Genomic DNA, 21,534 nt, shown 5'->3' with positions numbered 1-21,534 from the left:
CTTTCACAACAATGATGGAGAGTTTGCAACCAGGTGAAGAAGCGCATTAAAATGTTTATGAATTCACCTTTAAACTAAATAACGTCGCATTTTAATTATCTTGATCAAAAACCAATGGAAAATGTTTTACTGTTGGAACTGGTTCTACTAATTTCGGTTGCCAGTTCGACAATTCTTTCAGTAAACATAAACGGCTTGTGTGGAAAACAAGTGGTGTTTCCCTGACGGTACAATAAAGACAGCACGTCGATGTGCGTGGAATCCCTGCGCGGCAATCGTAAGGGAGTTGCTACATATTGTGAGTGTGAAAGTGCGTAAACGTTCGTAGCTTGCTCGCTGTCAAACGGGGTGGGAAAGGATTTCCTACAGTCTATGCTCAAAAGGTGAGGAAATGTCAGACCTGTCATTATTGCAAGCATTACGAGCACACATTCAAGTCAGTATTTATTTTGTATAGTAAGGTATCCACAGTGGTATTGCATTTAAAGTATTGCGATTGTTTATGGATAGCTAATGAGAAATGATGACATATGAAGCCAGTAGTAGCTACTGGAATTGGCATTGTGCTAGCTAACTTAGCAGCTAGATACTTAAGCTAGCAAGACTAGCTAACCTGCTGGGCTTGCAGCTTGCCAAATTGAGGGTTTAATGTTGGGCCTTGCTAACTGATCTCGATAACAGCGAGCTACTCTTTTGCTGTGTAACGTTATTTGCTGTAATGTAGTTGATGGTGTGTGTTAAATGCAGGAATAGCAGTTTAGATGGTGCAGTTAGCTGATTTGCTAGTTGCGTTGGTGAAGCTAGCTGCTACGTTAACTAGACTAGCTGTCTTGCTACAAGTGAGCGTGTAGGGTGAGTTGTGTGTTATTGAATTTTTATGTAAAATATCAAGCGCCAGCCAATGCACAATAGTCTGAAAAGCTAGCTACGTTGCTAACTGCTATTGGCATACAGTACGCTTAGAACTTAAACTGGAGCTATGCTTATGCAGCTATTTAGAAATCAGAAATGCCTTAGAGGACAGCCCACTCTTTAGATTGCTAACATGTTATTGATAGCTGCGTTAGTTGACATTATATCAAGGGACTTACAATGCAGCTACATTTAACTTGGCTATACCTGCTATGCCAAGAATAAACTGGTTAACATTGCTAACTTAGATATCGGCTATGTTGCTGACAAATTTAGATCATCTTAAGCTGCTGTTGTGTAGCTAAATTAGCCATCTGATACAATGTGTAATACAATCGTACGCATGCCAAGCTTTCTGGAAAACAACACCACAAACCTAGCTTATAACACAGTCTATTGTTCTTTGGATTTAACTATAACGGAGTTTAGAAATGTTGCAGTGCTGTGTACATGCATTTAATGTAGACTATAACGTTAGATGTAAATTAACGTTATAGTGACGTTAGCTAGGTAACGTTTGCTATGTATAGGTCTATGGCTGTGCGTGTGTACATACGATAACTTCTATGTTTTTTGTAGTCATGCTGCTGTTAAATGGGCGTGAAGAAGCGCGGTGAGCGTATAGACATTATGCTAAATAAGCTAGCTGTTGTAAGAATGGATATGTAATTGACCGTGATAGCATGGACTATTTGAAGAATTAATCATTGGAACATTAAGTTAGTTTGCTGATGAGGCTGTTGTGCGCTGTCCATGGTGCGTTATCCTTGATATGGAGTGAGAGACTATTGTGATGAGAAATGCCTATAATGTTTAATTATCTCAGATTTATAAATTGACATTCGTGGTGCATTGGTAAAGTTGTTTTCTGCACTAGGGTCTTGTTTTGGGAATGTGGTCTCAGCTGCGTACAATTCCCTGTAGTGTGTCTCTTTTCTGCTCGTGGTATTGTTAGAAAAAGCAGCTAAGCTTCCAAGGATTGTCTGAAGTATTTACTGAAGTTGTGCTATGCTGGTGTAGTAGGTTTATGGAGCCAAAAACAAATCAGATGAATTCCAGCATGTGATGCATTTAGTGCATCATGATGCAAGTATTTATTAGCACAAAGCATAGGCTCACACAATGCCCTAGAGCCTATGGCAGGTTTTCTGACTGAGGTCACAGGCAATGCTTTTGCGCTTCCAGGAGCACAATTTTCCCTCCAAACACTGCTGCTGGAGCTGAAAGTGCCCCTTTGAAATTTGCTGATGTCGCTGTTGGTTCAGAAGGCAGGTGCTGGTGGGGCCTGTGCTGCAGCGGTGGAGGTCCCCACAGGCCGGTCCATTTCTTTACACAAGCAGAGTCGCTAATTAGCCCCTCAGTCTCCAGGGTGTGCAAAGGAGGCTATCCATAGTCTGATCTTTTTCTGAAGCCTCCCACCTGGTGACAGCAGGTGCCTGGAGGCTGGGGATGGGAGGCAGGAAGGGGAGGGGGGACGGTGTGGGGGTGGGCGTGGTGCCCTCCAAGGCCGAGAGCTTGTTTTCAATGCAGTGTCAAAGGGGGCTTCTGTTGTCAAGGGAATCGTCATTAGGTGTAGGATTTAACTGCACAACGTTTTGTGTGGGTGAAATTTGAGTGCAGAACCCTGATGCTTTGTTATTACTGGTGGTTTTCCAGTTTTTTTCAGCTGAAGAGAGAGAGCAAGTGGTGTAAACAGGAGCACAGGGCAGGTGCCATTTGATGAGCAGAGTCAGTGTGATTTTGTTTTGGTATTCTATAGAATATTGATTTTACTTTAGAGTTACAGTGATGGAACATGTTTGATAGTGGATTGGCTAATGGGGACAAGCTTGCTGGTGCATGGCATGCAAACATGTCACAGAGGGAAGCAAGCAGGGCTTCCACAAACCAAGCAGGCTTTCATAGAAATGTCATAGACTGAGCTATGAGGTGGATTCTCCATGCTCATCTGGATCACCATTTTATTACCTGTGAAAATGATTACTGGTTCCTTAGCTCCTTTATATATGAAGGAGTCAAGATGCAGCATGCTTTCAATTTAGCCTGTGTATTATGCAATTAGGCTATATGGATATTTAGAGAACCACGTAAGGTGATTGAAGTAGTTTTAGAACCTGAAGTATCTTCAGAACTTTTCCAAATAGCTGTCAGTTTGTTCTGACTCTCTCCCTGTAGGACTGACCACAGAAACATACACTGAAGTGCTTTCGGTAGCCTCCTTCAGGACGGACCCTTCTGGTTACTGACCTTTTATCAGGTGAGTATGAATTAACATGGGGAGTGTCTTGAAGATTGCATCCTGTGTGATTATTTCATACCACAAAAATATTTCAAAGGCTGCAAAAAAATGTTTTTCATCAAATAATTTAAAATGGACCTGCCCAATCCCTGCTCCATGTCCTTCTTATTTCCACCCTTGAACTGAACCACGTGTTTTATGTGCTTTTATCCACCCTCCAGCTGTGTTTTTTGTGGGTTGTCCATGGGTACCCATGGATATCTGAACTGGTGCAGGACTCTCATGGCCTGTCTGATTATCTTATCATTGCTACACTGATGACATACAGCACAGTACACTGGTCTTTGCTAGTATCTCAGCTTTACTACAGGACAAGTCGAGCTGGATGGCAAACCATCAGCTTAAGCTCAACTTGCTAAAACTGAGGTGCTGCACTTTCCAGCCAGATTGGCCCTCCTGCTGGACCTTTCACTTACACTGAATGGCACACACAGTGTCATCCTCTTCATCTGCTGCTGGGTATCCCAGAGCGGTGCTCGTGAACAAGCTGTTCCTCTCCGAGAACCTCGCAGCGGCATTTTGGGTTTGCCCATTTATCCTATGCAACATCCAGAGAATCTGCCCCTTCCTCACCACCTTCTCAACCCAGCCCTTGGTTCTGGCCCTGGTCATTTCCCATCTGGACTACTGGAACTTCCCTCCTCATTGGTCTCCCTGTCTCTGCCATCAGATCTCTGTCGCTTATCCAGATCACTGCTGCTCATCTGATCTGCAGTCTCCCCAGGCTCAGCTATGTCGCTCCCCTTCTCCCTCCGCTGGTTACCTATATTGTCTCACATCAAGTTCAAAAACTTGGTGCTAGCCTAGGGACTAAAGGGACTGCTCTGTTGTATCTTCAAATCAGACCCTACACACCAGCCATACCTCTCTGTTCTGCTACCTCTGGGTACTTGACTCTCCCCCTCTGCATGCCTGCAATTCCAAGTCTATTTTGTTTGTTCTGGTTCCCCTGAGCTAGAATGAGCTTTACACTGTGGTCAGGACACTGAAACCCTGCCAGTTTTTTTGACCCAGGCTAAAGACTCTTCAGACTACACCATGGCTCCACTGACATGGTGGTCCTAATTTTTTGCATTTCCTTTTGGGATAAGATTGTAGGTTTTTTTAGCTGTGAAAATGTAAATTATCTGTACAGTGGTATGTGCTTTTATGTAAATGACTAATTGTTAGTTTGTTCAGTTAACTTTACACGTACAGGCTATAATGCATCTTATGTGTCTTTTTGGTGATATTGCATTCCTGAGTCTAACACAGATGCTCTCCACTTCCTGTAAGTTGGACTGTCTGCTAAGTGATTGAAATGTAATTGTAATGCAACAAAGTGGTTACAGGAGTCCAGGGAGTAATTTCTATAATAGTCCAAATGACTAATTTCTGTAAACTGCGGCAATCCTTTTAAATTTGGTATTTAGAAGAGGTTTTTAAGCCCAAACTTAGTTGAATCTTCCTCATTCACAGACTTCCATTCATTCTTAAATTAAGCCTTGGGGAGCCTTTTTGATTCACAAATCAAAAGTCTAATATGCACAAAATGTAGTGGATGGTTGTCATTGTCAGGTCAAAAATAATTTCTCAAGTTAAGAAGAATCATGAATAACATGAATTTTTAGGGTGATTCATATTCTTTATCCCTCCAACTAATTAGTAATCTTCATACTAGCCTTCTATACTTGCTCTTCACTACTTGCTACTGTTGGATAAAACATTTTTTATATGAACAGAGAATGTGTTTTACCTTAATATTTATTATGACCATTTTCTATTGCTTTTTGATAAGTAGATTGAAGAAAACCATTAAAAAAGTGCCAAAGTACACACCAAATACATTTTTTTGAGGTGCTTTTTCAGCATTTGTGATGTCTCATGAGTGTGCTGCTGGAACTGACTTACGATTGAGAGACAGCTGTCGAGTTGCTGTACAACAGTAGACACATGGCTGCGGTGGGTCGGTGGAAACCAGGCTAAAGAAGAAATACATATTAGCCTATGGCATTGTTTTAGTGGGAAGCCTAAGAGCTGTGTCGTGTGTACTCGTTTGTACTCAGTGGACAGCCTTGTGTCGGGGGCCCTGACTGCTTCTGTCTCCCGTGTTCTCTTAGCGGAATAGCGGATACCCTTGAACCATGAGCTCGGTTGCAGTGCTGACCCAGGAGAGCTTCGCTGAGCATCGCAGCGGGCTGAGGGATGCGGAGATCACAGGTATGACAGGGAAACAGGGAAAAAGTATGGGGTCAGGTGTGTGAAGAGTTTTATTGATTGATTCATTGAAATACGAGTAAGTTCAAGCAGGGACATCATCAAGTATCAATCTTCGAAGCAATCAAGGAGAACACAAGAAAGCTAAAAAGCTTATTTACATTGTGGTCCTTAAAGTGGGGAGGAGGGGCCATGGCAAATTGGCCTGCTTCCATAGTTCAACAATAATGTAATTTACAATCTAAAAATACATATCATCAATAATCAGTGGAACCAGCCACATGCAGGGTGGAAGGATGAAGGGTGGGTGGCAGTGAGCAATGCCCTGCACACAGTCAGTACAGGGTGCCTCACTCTTTGTAGGTGGAACCCCAGAGGATGAGGCCTACATCCCCACCTATTTGGAGGCCTTCCCCCCACTCCCTGAGAAGGGAGCACCGGGGGAAAAGTCGGGTGAGCCCACAGGAGCCTGGAGCAAGATTCGCCCCATAAAGGCCTCAGTCATCACACAGGTGAGAAGCAGATCAATAGTCAATATTCTCTGTATATAGTACAGTATTAAAGTAAAGTAGGTCAAAGATATCTTGCTGTGGCCTAACTAAACTGATTTTTCCAATACATTTTCAGTTTTGTAAATGAAAAATACGTACAGTGTAAACGATATAAGTCCTATTGGATACAGGATTTTGCTCAAAATAAATTAACATTATAAATTAGATTAAATGGATTATATGTAATAAAATTCATGAAAAATTTTGCTTGAACACTTTGAAACTCTTTGACTTTCCCACCCATCTCCCTCCGCTCCCCCAGGTGTTTCATGTCCCCCTGGAGGAGAGGCGTTACAAAGACAACAGTCAGTTTGGGGAGGGCGAGGAGGCCAAGGTGTGCCTGGACATCATGCAGAGGACGGGGGCTCACATTGAGCTGTCGCTGGCCAAGGATCAGGGCCTGTCCATCATGGTGACGGGCAAGCTGGACTCCGTCATGAAAGCGCGCAAAGAGATCGTCGCCCGGCTGCAGACGCAGGTGAAAACTGCTTCTGATTTCACCTTGAATAGGTCAGCCTAGCTAACACAAAACTTTCTCACAATGTGGCTGACATGTAGTGGCAATGTCATAGCACTGACAGAACATTCCAGTAACATTGTGAGAACATTCTGTATTAGCTGGGAGGGTGTTCCCACTGGTGTGGCTTGTCTGGTATTGCTTGGATCTGTTTACTGTCTGGGCACCCACTGTCCCTGCTGCACATTCTCGTGTTATCTCTTATTTTGGCTGAGATTGGAGGAGGCAGCTCTTGATAATTGAGTGTTGCCCCTCCTACACTGACTCACTGAGTGAGAGAGCAGCTCCCTCGACAGTGAGCACAGTGCGAGGTTCTGCTGCTGTACTAGATGCTGTAAAGGGCTGCAAAATAATTGCAACATTCAAACAGTGCCAGCTCTGTTTTTACATGATTGTCATTTGACCGAAAGCTGTGATGTGTGTGCTTAAACTGACATTGCTAATTGGCTCTCCAAAAATTTCTCAAAGTAATTAGTGGCTGTTGAGAGAATATTCACACAAAAGGCCTATCAGAGCCGCCTCACCACAGAACACCTTCCCCAGTCCCCGCAGTCGGCCTCTCTCTTCTTCTCACACCTTCTCTTTGTTATTGTGGCCTCTCCCTCTCCCCACTGATCCACCTCCGAAGGCCTCGGCCACGGTCACCATCCCGAAAGAGCACCACCGATTTGTCATCGGGAAGAACGGGGAGAAACTGCAGGAGCTGGAGCTGAAGACGGCCACCAAGATTGGCATTCCACGACCGGACGACCCCAGCACTAACATCAGGATCACGGGCACCAAGGAGGGCATTGAGAAGGCCCGGCACGAGATCCTGCTCATCTCTGCAGAGCAGGTGAGAAGCTTCCTTCAGTGACCGACTGGAAAACTGGTATGGCTTCAGTACTTACAAGGAGGAACTTAACGCGTTAAACGCAATACATACAGATTTTGTGTGGGCTGGTGTTTTTACATCTTTTGAGATGAGGTGCTGCTCGTGACACATAAGACCATAATGAACTGGGGTAGATGCAAGTGTCCTGCTCGCTGATGTGGGGTTAGTTTGTATAATATTGATGAATGAGATGAGAGTGGAACCTGATTAGGTAATACTGTCTCTGCAACGCAAGCCGTCCTTCTCCTGTCCCTCTTTTTGTCCAACCCCTGACCCCTAATCGGCCTTTTTCTCCCTCTCCATTCTTGCCTTGTCTGCTTTCTCATCCCTCTGTGTCCCTTCTTGTCTTCCAGGATAAGCGAGCGGTGGAGCGTCTCTCTCTGGAGAAGGCTTTCCACCCTTTCATTGCCGGAGCTCATAACCGACTGGTTCAGGAGCTGAGTCAGGAGACTGGGGCCCGCATCAGTATCCCCCCTCCCAGCCTGCCCAAGGACGAGATAGTCATCACTGGGGAGAAGGAGGCGGTCGCCCTGGCCATCGCCCATATCAGAGCCATCTATGAGGAAAAAGTGAGGATGGAGGGGAGGCAGGGGCAAATTGGGCTAGAGTTTTGGAAGGAATGTTGGGTGAATAGGCAGGGATTTGGAAGGGTGCCTTGCATTAGTGCTGATGTTTATTAAGCGAGGAAATAGCTGGAGGAAAGAGTAGAAATAGATTTTAAAGGAACTTCAAGATGTTCAAAATACTGAGCATGTATACACATCCATGCCAGTGCATGATGAACATTTGGATAAACATTTTACACTCTCTTTGTTGTTCTCCAGAAGCGCAAAACGACCACGATCTCGGTGGAGGTGAAGAAGTCGCAGCACAAGTACATCGTTGGGCCCAAGGGGAACACACTGCAGGAGATCATGGAGAGCACCGGCGTTTCCGTGGAGATGCCTCCGCTGGACTCCGGCTCTGAGACCATCATCCTGAGGGGCGAGCCCGACAAACTGGGCCCTGCCCTCACTCAGGTGTACGCTAAGGTGAGAGGGGAGGAGGGAGGGTGTCCTAAAGTGGTGAAATTTACTGTGGCGGAATCTGTCAGCCCACATAGCCAATCAAATCAATCAGTCAATCCACACAATGCAGCAACTTTTTATAGACTTCTCATTGTACTTCTCTTATTTAAAGAAATGTTGGCGTAAGTGCAGTATGAGTATAGAGTGCAAAGATAAAAAGGGTCATACTAAATTAAGACATCTGTTATTTCGTTCTTTGCTCTTTCATCTTAATGGAATCTCTTGTTCTCACTCGTTCACTCACTCACTCTCTCTCTCTCTCTCTGCCTGTCTCTGCCCAACTAGGCCAAGAGTGTGATGGTCGTGGAAGTGACGGCTCCAGCCTGGCTACATCGCTTCATCATTGGGAAGAAAGGACAGAATATTGGGCGTATCACTCAGCAGTTACCTAAAGTGAGCAAGGGAAGGAGAGTGGGAATGAAATTTTGAATGAAAAAAAAAATAGATCAACTCGCTCAGTAGCCCGATTTGCCATGACCTTATTTTGGAATACAGTACATAAACATAATGAACATTACACATTTCAGAAAAGTGAAAGTTGAGTTCTAAGGAGAGAGACTTTTCCTTCTGTTTCAGTTGGAAAGAAACAGATTTAAAAGCATATTTAGATGATTCTTGCAATAGAAACACAGAACCGAGGTAGTAGATGTGGGGTGTGGCCTAGGATGCCCTCTAGGAGACTGTGCCTCCAAGAAAAAAAGTGCATATATGAGGCTACTGTGGGAACTGAAACGTTGAACTGAAACCTTTGACCTCCCTGACCTCTGTGCAGGTGCACATAGAGTTCACGGATGGGGAGGAGAAGATTAGCCTGGAGGGACCAACGGAGGAGGTGGAGCAGGCTCAGACCCAGATCCAAGACATCATCAAAGACCTGGTCAGTTCTGGGGCATGCTGGGAAATAATTCAGCCAGCAACTGAACATACCTTCAGGCCTCAACACACCTTCAGGCTGAGTACAGACAGACAATTAGGCGTTACGCATAAGAACGGTTGTGGTCATTGTACAGATCAGTTGTAGTTGTAGGCACAGATACATACTGGCATGACATGAATCTTAATGTTTTTTCATTGTTGTTATTGAAATGGAAATCCTGGCCTTCTCTAATGCTCTTGTGGCTATTTGTGGCCAATTACTGATATGTGTCCCTGGAACTGATTTCAGCCAACCTGTGTCCGGGTACTATTGCTTATTACTGACCTTCTGGAGTTTTCCATCATCAACAAAATTTGGTAAATGATTCTGCAGGGCGGTTGAAGGTAAATAGCTTAAGTACATTCCCCTGGAATGGACACTGAACATACTGCTGTTTATGGAGTGATTGCAGAGACACTGATGCCAAACCCAAACTCTTGACCTTCTGACCTCTCTGTGCTCACAGATGCTGAGGATGGACTACACAGAAGTACACATCGACCAGCGTTTCCACAGACACCTCATTGGCAAGAATGGAGCGAACAGTGAGTACAGAGACGCCACTCACAACTCACTCTGAAACACACACACACACTCACACTCACACACACACACTCACACACACACTCACACACACACGTGCATGCACACACACACACACTCACACTCTCACACACACGTGCATGCACACACACACACACACACTCACACTCACTCACTCACTCACTCACACACACACACACACTCACACTCACACTCACACTCACACTCTCACACACACACTCACACTCACTCACTCACACACACACACACTCACACACACACACACGTGCATGCACACACATGCACGCACACACACACACACACTCACTCACTCACTCACACACACACACACACACTCACACTCACACTCACACTCACACACACTACACCAACACACACACACACTCACACTCACACACGCGTGCATGCACACACATGCATGCACACACACACACACACACACACACACAGCATTGAACCTCTTAGCCACAACGAAACAATATTTCTATTTTGTTAAAAGATTTGCACTGCCGAATATTGGACACCATCGTATAGAATATGGTTATGAGCGACCTCGTCGCCCTAAGGCGGCCATGTTTGTGTGGTTCCCTCTCTGCAGTTAACAGGATAAAGGAGCAGTACAAGGTGTCGGTGCGGATCCCGCAGGACTCAGACCGCAGTGGGCTGGTGCGCATAGAGGGGGACCCCCAGGGGGTGCAGCTGGCGCGCAGGGAGCTGATTGACATGGCCCAGCGCATGGTGAGTCACGCAATGAGGGCATGAGCAGCGCCTCTCTGTGAGGCTGGAGTTTGGTGCATCAGGGTACTTTTACGTCCAGAAGATCCGTGCTACGAAATGGGACGGGGGAAGGGCATGGTGCGTTGCTTCAGTATATATCCAGCTGTATAAATGGATTCAATGTAAATCCTATGTAAAGAGTTGTGTATGTTGCTCTGGATAAGAGTGTCTGCTAAATGCTTGTAATGATTCCTTATTTTCTTCTTAATCTTAATTCTTCCTGAATCTCTCCCTACGTTTCTTTCTTTGTCATGTATACACTCTTGCTTCTTTGTGCACAGGAGAATGAACGCACCAAGGACCTGATTATTGAGCAGAAGTTCCACCGCACCATCATCGGCCAAAAAGGCGAGAAGATCAAAGAAGTGCGGGACAAGTTTCCCGAGGTACTGGACCTGACATACAGAGTTTGAGCTTTGGGACGGGGTTAAGGGCAGCGTGAAAACGGCACTCTCTCGACTGTTCTCTTCCAGGTCATCATCAATTTCCCGGACCCGGCCCAGAAGAGTGATATCGTGCAGCTGCGGGGTCCCAAGAACGAGGTGGAGAAGTGCGGCAAGTTCCTGCAGAAACTCCTTGCTGACCTCGTACGTCTCCTCCTGAGCCGCCGCTCCCTGTCTCTTCCCTCTTCCTTCATCATGATGCTCTGGACCGTGTTCTCATTTCACACGGCCTTTCTCATCCTCTCCCTCCACAGATTGAGAATAGCTTCTCCATCTCTGTCCCAATCTTCAAGCAGTTCCACAAAAACATCATTGGCAAAGGAGGTGCCAACATCAAAAAGGTGAGATGTTTCCCATGTTTAGAATTCAGTGCAGCATTTGGTGATTTGTGGTCATTTGTCCTTTAGCCCCATGTTATCTATTTAAATAACGTCTACATTTGTGTTTACATATCTCCTGGTGTGTCAATCAAATAGATCCGTGAGGAAACGAACACCAAGATTGACCTTCCCACGGAGAACAGTGACTCTGAGATGATTGTGATCACTGGGAAAAAGGGGAACTGTGAGGTGGCGCGTGACCGCATCCTGGCCATCCAGAGAGACCTGGTAAAAGAGCGTTTCACACAGTCACATGGTCACCCTTGAGTGGCTCAGCGCTCTGTGCATTAGATATGCAGAGGAAGAAAGTGCAGCTGTTCAGACAATATTGATTCAGTCTGTGCTGCTCAAAATAAAAGGATCGTTTCAGTGAAAATAATAGCAATAACCCATTAAAACCCACGCAAAGCACTCTTAAGAATGAGATGAATTTTCTTTTTTTCAATAGTTTTATGCTTCTCTCATTTAAATTTTTTTCCATAATTTTCAATGCCCAGTCATTAATTATAGACCTGTACCATCGTTGCAACATGCAGAGTGCAGACTAGCATGCACCTCATTTTGTAGCCCAAAAATTATTTTCTTTATTAGAGTTGGATTTTTTAAATATAAGGATGTATCTGTAGTACTGTTTTTCAGAATTTGAAGTGAAAACTTGAGAACTTGAGTGGTGTAGGCAGTAGGTAGTAGGTACTTCAGAGGTGACTGGCACATTACTGTGTGACCCTCTCACTCTCACTCACACTCTGCGGTCCATCAACAGGCAAACATAAAGGAGGCGGAGGTGACAATCCCGGCTAAGCTGCACAACTCCCTGATCGGGTCCAGGGGCTGTCTGGTGCGTTCTGTAATGGAGGACTGTGGGGGCGTTCACATCCACTTCCCCTCCGAGGGTTCGGGCTCAGACCGGGTCACCATCCGGGGCCCGGCAGGAGAGGTGGAGAAGGCCCGGAAACAGCTGCTGCAGCTGGCTGAGGAGAAGGTGAGGCAGAGAGGGGGGAGACACGAGCGGTGGGAGAGAGGGAGGGGGAGGTCCTCTCAACGTCATCTTGTCACCTGACCACTGCCTTTTCTCTCTCTGCTTCCTCGCCCTATGATCTCGGGTGTGCTTCTGCCCTCCCAGCAAATCAACAACTTCACAGCAGAGCTGCAGGCCAAGCCTGAATACCACAAGTTCCTGATTGGGCGGGGCGGGGCCAACATCCGGCGCGTGAGGGACCGCACGGGGGCTCGCATCATCTTCCCCTCCCCTGACGACCCTGAGCAGGAGCTCATCACCATCGTGGGGCGAGAGGAGGCCGTACGGCAAGCCCAGAAGGAGCTGGAGACCCTTGTCAAAAACCTGGTACAGCCAAGGGCAGGGACAGAGGCTGGAGCTTGGAGCTGTTGGGTGGGAATGGGAAGGCTTAGGGAAGAAATACTGGAGGTTTCAGCTGTTGGGTGGAAGACAAAGTTCTGCACAAAATGGCTGTCTCAGAATTGTCCTGGTTCCCACAGTTATATTCAGCTGCATTCAATTACATTCACTTGTATCCAAAATGGCAGTAATCGAATAAGCCACAGCAAGTTTAGAATTTATTTTTGGAATTTGTTCACTTGTGCTTTATTGTCATGAAAATGCTGTGTTCTTAAGTCAGAGGACATCTACATCATAATTTTAAAGGTCATGGTTAAATGGCAACAGTGGGTGAAAATACCAAGAGAGAGTAATATTATTATCAGAGCTGTGGAACTATCCATACCTCCTTCCTACTAACCACTCGAAGCACACTGAGCTTCCTGCTCCACCCTTACTTTGCTCCACCCTTACCTTTACTGACAGGATGACGTGATCGAGGATAGCATGGTTGTGGAGCCGCGCCACCACCGCCATTTTGTGTGCCGCCGTGGTCAGGTCCTGAGGGAGCTGGCGGAGGAATACGGGGGTGTGGCAGTTAGCTTCCCGCGCACAGGCACCCACAGCGAACGTGTCACACTAAAGGGGGCCAAGGACTGCGTGGAGGCTGCCAAGCGACGCATTCAGGAGATCATCGTGGACCTGGTACGCATCTGTGCCTGAGCACATGTTTGTGTCTTTGAGTTTGTGTGTTAGGCAGAATTATATCTGCTGTGTGTGTGTTTCTGTGTCTATAAGATTCAATACCCAGCTGCTGTTTTATAAAACTAATAGTCTATCTTGTATCTTTGTGTCATTGTCTCCCCCTGTTGGTGGTTTCAGGAGGCGCAGGTGATGGTAGAGGTTGCAATCCCCCAGAGGTACCACCGTGCGGTCATGGGCCCTAAGGGCTCGCGCATCCAGCAGATCACCCGAGACCATGAGGTCCAGATCAAGTTTCCTGAGAGGGAGGAGTCAGCAGGTCAGGCCTTATCTCACTGTGTCTGCCTATGTCAGTCTGTCCATCATCTCATCTCCCTGTATTTCCTTCAGCCCTTTTTGTAATCTCAGTGTTCTTCACAAATTCTCTATTCAATGTTTCCTGCCATTCTGTTTATCATTTTGAGACTTGAGTCAAAATGATGCTTTCATCTAGACTAAATAAAATGAAAAAAGGAATTTAAATGAGTACTAATTTACTGTTAACATTTTCATTATTTGGCTGAATAAGAGGAAGATTTAATGTATAATTCGCTAGGAGATTTACCAGGTCTGAATTTTATTTGCTTGCCCCAGGGGTAGAGCCCTCTCCACAGGAGAATGGTGATGCCAGCCCAGAGGCGGAGTTTGTCCCACGCAAGTGTGACATCATCACCATCTCTGGGCGGGCTGAGAAGTGTGAGCCAGCACGGACAGCCCTGCTGGTATGACCCCTCCCTCTCTGACACTATCCACTTCATAGGCCTCACTGCACTTCCTTCCTCTATCCCTTTCCTAAATAGGTCCATTTAACCTGTATTATCTCTTTCTCCTTTTGTAAAATCAAATTATGATTTCCGTGTCTCACCTCTTTAAGGCTCTGGTCCCAGTCACTGTGGATGTGGAAGTTTCCTATGACCTCCATCGCTACATCATTGGACAGAAAGGCAGTGGAATCCGCAAGATGATGGAGGGATATGAGGTACAGGGTGGCTGCATCCTCACCAGAACACCTGTGGACGGCTGTATGCCTGTTAGCATGGCTCACACCACAAGCTGTGCCCTTCCACGTGCTCTCTGTGTTATTTTCCAGGGCAGCACAGTGTCTTTCTCTTATGTCCATGTGTTTTTATTTGTGCGTGTGTGAGGGCAGGTGAATATATGGGTGCCACAGCAGGAGCAGCAGTCGGACGTTATTAAGATCACGGGTCAGGTGGCAAACGTGGAGCGTGCGCGGGTGGGGCTGCTGGAGAGGGTCAGAGAGCTTCAGGCTGAGCAGGAGGATCGGGTAGGAACAGGATCAGCACCCGAACGTTGCCACATACACACAGTGCACTCACTGTACACCTGCGACTCAGGCTGGATCAGCTCTTCGTCTCTCACTCACGCACATGCTAGAGCTATTCAGCACTGCAAAATATGCTGGGCATGTATGGAGATCAGGTTCATTACATATTGTTAGGTCACAGATTACTATTGTGTGTCTTCTGTGACTTAAAGGCTAGCTCCTAATGTTTCCATTCCAGTATTATACCGACTTAAGTTCATCTCTGAATTACAAATAGACCTTCAGGTGCAATGAGTGTGACTCTATAGACTACTTATTTGGAGAAATCTTTGGCTGGCTCACCAGTCAACTGAATTTGCCAATTTTACCAATGAGTTCCTCCCAAACAGCATTTATGAAAGCATATTCTCTGTGCTGGGCGATAATAATGATTAATGTCCTAACTGGCTGTTTCTTTTTGGAATGATATTTGGTGGTGCACATGCTCAGCATATTTCCCTTCACTCCATCCAGGCTCTGAGGAGCTTTAAGCTCACCATCTCTGTCCAACCCAAATATCACCCAAAGATCATTGGACGGAAGGGGGCAGTTATCTCCCAGATCCGCAAGGACCATGACGTCAACGTGCAGTTCCCTGACAAGGGAGATGAGCAGCAGGTACATTGGTTGCACTTTCTGTTTTGGTACAGTATATGCAGAATGTATGGCTGCAAACCTCTCTATGTCTCCATTGTGTTTTCATCCCTGTACCCTGTGTCCCATTGTGTCTCTGTTTCTCACTTTTCTCTCTGTGACCCTTTCATCCTTCGCATCGCCCCCTCTCTCTTCCTCTTTCTCTCTCTCCCGCTCTCCCACCGCCAGGATCTGATCACGATTTCAGGGTACGAGCGGAACGTAGAAGAGGCGCGGGCGGCGATCGAGCAGCTGGTGTCGGTCCTGGAGGAGATGGTGAGCCAGGACGTGAAGCTTGACCACCGCGTCCACGCCCGCATCATCGGCGCTCGTGGCAAGGCCATCCGCAAACTCATGGAGGAGTTCAAGGTAGTCCGCTTGCAGTGCACTGACAAAGTAAATGCCATACAGTCGGCAGTACTCCCATGTCCTATCATCCACCAGCGAACTCAATGTCTGTGCGAGCTTAACCGATGGATAGAAGCAGCCAGATGATGTCAGGTGTTTCAAAGAGAAGAGTGCGTGCTAAATTGGAAGTAAATGCGAGTGAATATTTAAAAAGAGTCAAGTTACAAGCATACAAACCATCTATCCACACTTGCCAAAATCAGTCAGCATACAAAATTATGTACCTTGCTCAGGGCTATGCCCCAGTTAGGACTTGAAACACAGTTACAAGCCCAGCTCCTTAACCATTACAGTGCACCACCACCCAGCTCATTATAGTGAATTTTGCAACAGAATCACTAAGTACAGAAATGTATTGCCCCATTATAAAGGTCTAACACAAACAAATGGTCCGCTATTTACAAGAGAAAGAATGTAACATAACATAACATAACGTAAGATGAGAACAGGCCATTCAGCCCAACACTGCTTATCTATTCCTACCACAATTACTACCACTATTCCTAATTAGCTAACAATTACATCTACAGAAATGCCACAAAAAGTATTATTATTCCTGTTCTAAAATCCATTTTGGACAGGGAAAGAGATTTTCCCATTCTATCATTTACTTATTAGATGCTCTATTGCAAGAAATCACTTCAAAACTTAATTCAGAACTTTAAGACCCGATATTGCCAGGAAGTTTGCTTTTCTTTGTGAGCAAGGGTGGAATCTGTGGCAAAGGTTTCCATTGCCTCCTGTTTTTACATTTGGCCATTAATTCTCCCTGGTGTTACCCCAATTGATGTTAGTCTGGCAATGCAGTGCTCCAAGGACATGTCTGTCTTCACATGGAATGTCCTTTTCCCTAGGTGGATATCCGGTTTCCACAGCCCGGATCTGATGATCCAGACCGGGTTACAGTGTCTGGACTTCCAGAGAGCGTGGACAATGCCATTGACCACCTGCTCAACCTGGAGGAGGAGTATGTAAGTCAGAGATCTCAGGCTCGGATCACTGAGCCAGTGTGCCATTGGAATGGCGCTAGGTCGTAGATCTTGTGGTTGAAAAAAATCCAAGCTCTTTAATAAAAATTAACATAATCAGCGTTCCTGCATTGAGAATTGATGCCTGGGCACATCTTGTGCCTGTAAAACTGTAAATGTAGAATTTTAAAGTAAACAGAATTCTAATTTTAAGAAACATTAATGAAGGATAGTAGTGGACCACATTGAACTGTCTGGGGATCTGTGTATCTGTGTGTGCATTTGTCTGTATGCGTATGCGCGTGTGTGTGTGTTTGCGCGTGTGTGTGCGTGTGTGATTGCGGTGCCCTCTCCACAGATGATGAGTGTGACAGAAACAGAAACAATGGCAGCCTACATGAAACCCCCGTCACGGGGGGGAGGAGGGGGCGACGCAGACAGTGGGATGCCTGCCAAGGGCTTTGTGGTGAGGGACGCTCCGTGGAATGCTCCTGGAAATAAGGTTAGTGGGAGCCCGGGAGGTATTCAGGGGTGCCCCCAAACAACAGGCACCTAGTAAAGCTCCTATAAATCAAATGAAGGTTAATGTCTAGCTGACGTGTAAAACATACACTAAAGTTTAACAGTTTATTCATATTATTTCAATGTGCTGCTACTCAATAAATGTAGCTTAAGTTTAAGTTAAACTTTTAATGGGTCAATCTTTCTAATAGGGCATTACAAATGACACTGAAATTCAGGAGAATGTCTGTCATGTTTGGGAGAGTTCTGCAGCCTGTAGAGGGAGTAGGCTATTTCCAGGTGTGTGTGATTGGGAGAGGGGCCTGCTTATTTTGCAGCTACTCTGGCATCAGCATTACAATTGTTGTAATTATTATTCTCATGGCTGTGATTGCATGTCGCCAAGGCCCCTGACATGAGCAGTGCTGAAGACTTCCCAACCTTTGGAGCTGGTGTGGCTCCTAAACAGACGTCTGCCTGGGGCCCCAAGAAGTTCTGAGAGAGGGAGAGAGCCGAGAAACTGGATGTGGCTATTCCTGGCACACCTCCCTTCATCTTCCCTAGCTCCAGGTTCACCCGTCTCTCATCCACCACACTCTCACTCTTGCGCTCTCTCTCTTTCTCTTGGGTAGCATCATGGTCATTCAGGAGACGAGAGGAATAGAAAACACTCTTTCCTCCACAGCAGAACGAGTTCCTCTCTTTCTTAACTCTGTCACCTTTTTGCTTTCTCTTCTACCAGAGATGTTGACAGTTGACAAAAATTTGTAGAACAGGGTGGTCAGAACTAAATGCTCATTTTTTATTTTGAACCCGCTACTGTGGACATGATTCATCAGGTTTTGTCAGAGTCAAAGGACATGGCTCTGTATAGTGGTTTGGACAGAGAGACAGACGGCAGACTTTTTAGAAAAAAGACGAGGTTAGGCCAAGATTTCCAAAGTTATTTTGGTTTTCTGGATAGAAAGAGTAGAATATTTTATTGCGTAATGAAAATTATGGCGATGGTTTTAAAATGTCTGATTGAGTTGTTTTTCTTTTTAGTGTGTATTTATTCTGTAGCTGGTCCTTTCAAGCACATACAAGACTTCAGGGGGGGATTACTGAAATTATGTGGTTGGAGGGCATTACATCTTAAAACACACTCACTGGTGTGTATAGTTCCTTTTTATTCATTTCTATTCAGAGATGAAGTAGCACTTATGGTAGTATTTTCAAGATGGCTAAAAGTGGCTCTAAATTGACATTCTGTGATATTTTGTCATTAATGATGGAGTCTGTTTCACTGTTATTTATTAATTTATATTTATTATTTTCTGTATTAGAGTTGCTTTTCAGTTTCATCTGAACAAAGACTGAATCAGCCAGGAGGTTAGCTGTAATCTACTGGGATAATAATGTTACTTGTTTTTAAATTCTGTTTTGGATTTTTTTTTTTTTTGAAGAATTGGAATTCTTGGTTTTTAGGGGTGTGTGTGCGCGTGCGTGCATGTGTGTGTGAGAGCTATGTGCCAGGATTAAGCTTAATCATGCTTGCATTTCTCCACCAGTTCCTTGTCTCACTTACCCTCTACCCCCCAATCTGTCTTCTACTTTTCCTCTCACTTGGTTCAGCACTCATTTTCCAGCTTGTCCTCCTGAACACAGTTACACTGGGAAGGTCCACTCTCGGCGAAACAGAGTAAAATCAGCTCAGTAAAGGGAATTGTTAAAAATAGTTCATCTTGGATTGCATTATTATAATTAAACATAATAATACATCAATCATAATAACTTGCCAAAAGGACCGTTTATATTAATTTCTCTCAACTGGATAAATACTTTCAGAAAATCCTGATTATCAAATAATAGTGCACATTTCAAATACTAATTTAACTGAGCCTTACATGGTCAATCAGTAAATTCTTGGAACATCCATCCACCTGGTTCTTTCTTCAGAGCACAACCTGTGGCGATATTTTAAGGCTGAGTATTGTATCAGATAAACAAAGCATAAAAGCACATTCTGACCCAATTTACATGACAGTACAAGGCTTGTCAGTGCGGTGAGGCACAGAACAGAAGACAGTTTATGGACCTGTAAATGTTGTCCCCATATCCCATGCTATGCCTACAGTATGGCACAAATTATGGAAACTTTGCACTTGAAAGTTTAGTACTGATAACTTTTATCTGTGCACTTCTTGACCACAAGTGGTAACAACATTATGTGGCTATCGGTAATTTTAAATAAAGTATACAAGGCAAAAAAGAAAAACTGTTTTCACTGTGTGAATATTATAATTTTATGTAGAAAAATATTGGACAAAGAAATACATGTTCGAGCTGATTATTAAATTTCATTTGCATTACAAATTACTTGTTTACACAAGTGCTAATTATTATTTCATTTTTGTTTTATGTTGATATTACATTTATTACAATTACAATTATTATGCCAGAAAGAGTTGTTGCAAAATATTACATGAATGATCAAAATGTGTTTATAAATGCAGTGTTTCTATAATTTGTGCCAGTACTGTATATACAGCACCCAATTCCCTCTGTTAATGACCTCTATTGGATGTCTGAAGAAAAAAAAAATCAATACTGTAGAAACTGTTACACCTGAAACAATGTCACCATTGTTCAAAGCTTAAGCTTTCCTGTTTTCATCTGGTAAGTTTTGTGAATATGGGACATTGACAGCTAAGTAATGCACGGAGCACCTGGGGCCTCATTCGTCAACACAACATTTTATATGTAATGCTGTGCATGCCCATTGGCAAATGGGAAAAAGCTCAAGCTGTGCATAGCTATTGGGATTCTCATGCATATTCATGACCATGTGTACAAATATTTCCTGTGGTTGAATTATGGCAAGCTTTGGCCTCAGAAAAAAAGCCTTTGTTTTACCTTGAAAAATGGAGCTCCATTCATACTGGTAATTATGAAAGATTTACAAATAATGCACTGGAGAACTCTGGTTGAAGCACAGCCAGCATGCACTGATTCTGGCAGTGTCACAGTGGTAATACCAGACAGACCATATTAATGGGCACTAGAAAAGTGGTGAGTAAATGGCAGCTATGGGCTTTTTGACAAAATTAAGGCCCAGAGTCCCAGCTATCAAAATTCCATTCATTGGAACTGGCATTTGATTAGTTTTGTTCCATTTCGGGAAGTATATTCTTAGTTTAAAGAAGAGATGGACTTTTGGACCAACTGAAGGATGTGAAACAGAAATCTGTTTTAAATGTGTTGATTTACGTCGGGGAGAGTGGCTAGATTAAAGGTAGCTCTTTAAATCCTGAAATCTGGTTCTCGTTTTTTGTTTCTCCCCTGAATTTGGGGTTAAATAAACAAAAGAGGTTATGCAAGGACACAAAAGCTGTTCTGTCTGTTCATTAAGAGCATTGGTGTTTATAGATATGTTTTGTATTGTTTGCATAAAATGTGCAATTTTCCTTTGCTTCTTTTTGATGCCGGTTTTATACCCCCACCATAAATGTAAATTGCTCTTTATGCTGCCCTTGGTTTGAGTGCTGATGAGGTCATTGCTGGCGAGTGATTAAAACTATTGATTTTAAAACCGATAGAACACTATTGGCCTTAAAATAATTGTGATAAAATATTTTGACATGATGTGAATGAGTAAATATGCAACACTGCAATAAAATGTCAGTGACTGGACTTTTCCTACTCCAAATAAAAAATGAAAAATGACCTTAACTCTGTTCATTTTGTCCTGAATCTTGTTTTGTGAAGGAAATATGTAAAAGAGCAGTGGTATATCAGAACAAATGAGCATAACTGAGTGTCTGCAGGAACGAGTAATGTTATATACATTTCTACATTCTACTGAGGGGTTATTTTATACTTGAATAGTAAAAACAAAAGGTGACCATTTCCCCTATTGAAAATACTGTTCCTTGCTAGTCTAATTTTGACTCCTCTCACTGCTCTTCCAAGCACATAAAAGATCAATTTGATATGAGACCATGGGAATGTCTTAAGGGGTCTTACACTTTTTGAAGCCATTTACGAAGACAAAAGTCCAATGAGGGTATCTAATCCATTCTTTTCCCATCCACCTTTCAAGATCATTCATCTCTAGCAATTTTCCAGTGATCAAAACTGTTCATCAA

The 21,534-nt window shown here is 44.3% G+C and overlaps 1 protein-coding gene across 3 annotated transcripts in view; it reads left to right on the top strand.

Annotated features, from left to right (window-relative positions):
* The window catches only part of hdlbpb (high density lipoprotein binding protein b), a 118,169-nt gene continuing 96,635 nt past the window's right edge, over positions 1-21,534 (top strand). The window contains exons 1-28 of one of the 3 annotated variants that reach the window (XR_010329140.1): positions 1-383; positions 3,088-3,169; positions 5,311-5,410; positions 5,771-5,919; positions 6,221-6,436; positions 7,104-7,310; positions 7,703-7,918; positions 8,174-8,380; positions 8,702-8,809; positions 9,189-9,293; positions 9,799-9,877; positions 10,495-10,634; positions 10,955-11,059; positions 11,147-11,260; positions 11,371-11,457; positions 11,593-11,724; positions 12,260-12,478; positions 12,620-12,841; positions 13,319-13,537; positions 13,715-13,853; positions 14,168-14,295; positions 14,448-14,552; positions 14,724-14,858; positions 15,372-15,515; positions 15,720-15,899; positions 16,793-16,909; positions 17,265-17,408; positions 17,814-19,102. Coding sequence is in view for 2 of the 3 variants with exons in the window: in XM_064328834.1 (XP_064184904.1) it covers positions 5,335-5,410; positions 5,771-5,919; positions 6,221-6,436; positions 7,104-7,310; positions 7,703-7,918; positions 8,174-8,380; positions 8,702-8,809; positions 9,189-9,293; positions 9,799-9,877; positions 10,495-10,634; positions 10,955-11,059; positions 11,147-11,260; positions 11,371-11,457; positions 11,593-11,724; positions 12,260-12,478; positions 12,620-12,841; positions 13,319-13,537; positions 13,715-13,853; positions 14,168-14,295; positions 14,448-14,552; positions 14,724-14,858; positions 15,372-15,515; positions 15,720-15,899; positions 16,793-16,909; positions 17,265-17,408; positions 17,814-17,906 (3,786 nt within the window). In the remaining variant the exon portion in view is untranslated. Of the gene's footprint in view, positions 384-497; positions 853-3,087; positions 3,170-5,310; positions 5,411-5,770; positions 5,920-6,220; positions 6,437-7,103; positions 7,311-7,702; positions 7,919-8,173; positions 8,381-8,701; positions 8,810-9,188; positions 9,294-9,798; positions 9,878-10,494; positions 10,635-10,954; positions 11,060-11,146; positions 11,261-11,370; positions 11,458-11,592; positions 11,725-12,259; positions 12,479-12,619; positions 12,842-13,318; positions 13,538-13,714; positions 13,854-14,167; positions 14,296-14,447; positions 14,553-14,723; positions 14,859-15,371; positions 15,516-15,719; positions 15,900-16,792; positions 16,910-17,264; positions 17,409-17,813; positions 21,124-21,534 lie in introns of those variants that run through there. The other 2 variants (XM_064328834.1, XM_064328835.1) reach the window with 2 other exon arrangements.

The sequence above is a fragment of the Anguilla rostrata genome, chromosome 3, assembly GCF_018555375.3.
Source record: "Anguilla rostrata isolate EN2019 chromosome 3, ASM1855537v3, whole genome shotgun sequence".
Taxonomy (NCBI): Eukaryota; Metazoa; Chordata; class Actinopteri; order Anguilliformes; family Anguillidae; genus Anguilla; species Anguilla rostrata.
Note: the sequence above shows the minus strand (reverse complement) of the source record. Positions and strands in the feature narration are given on the sequence as shown.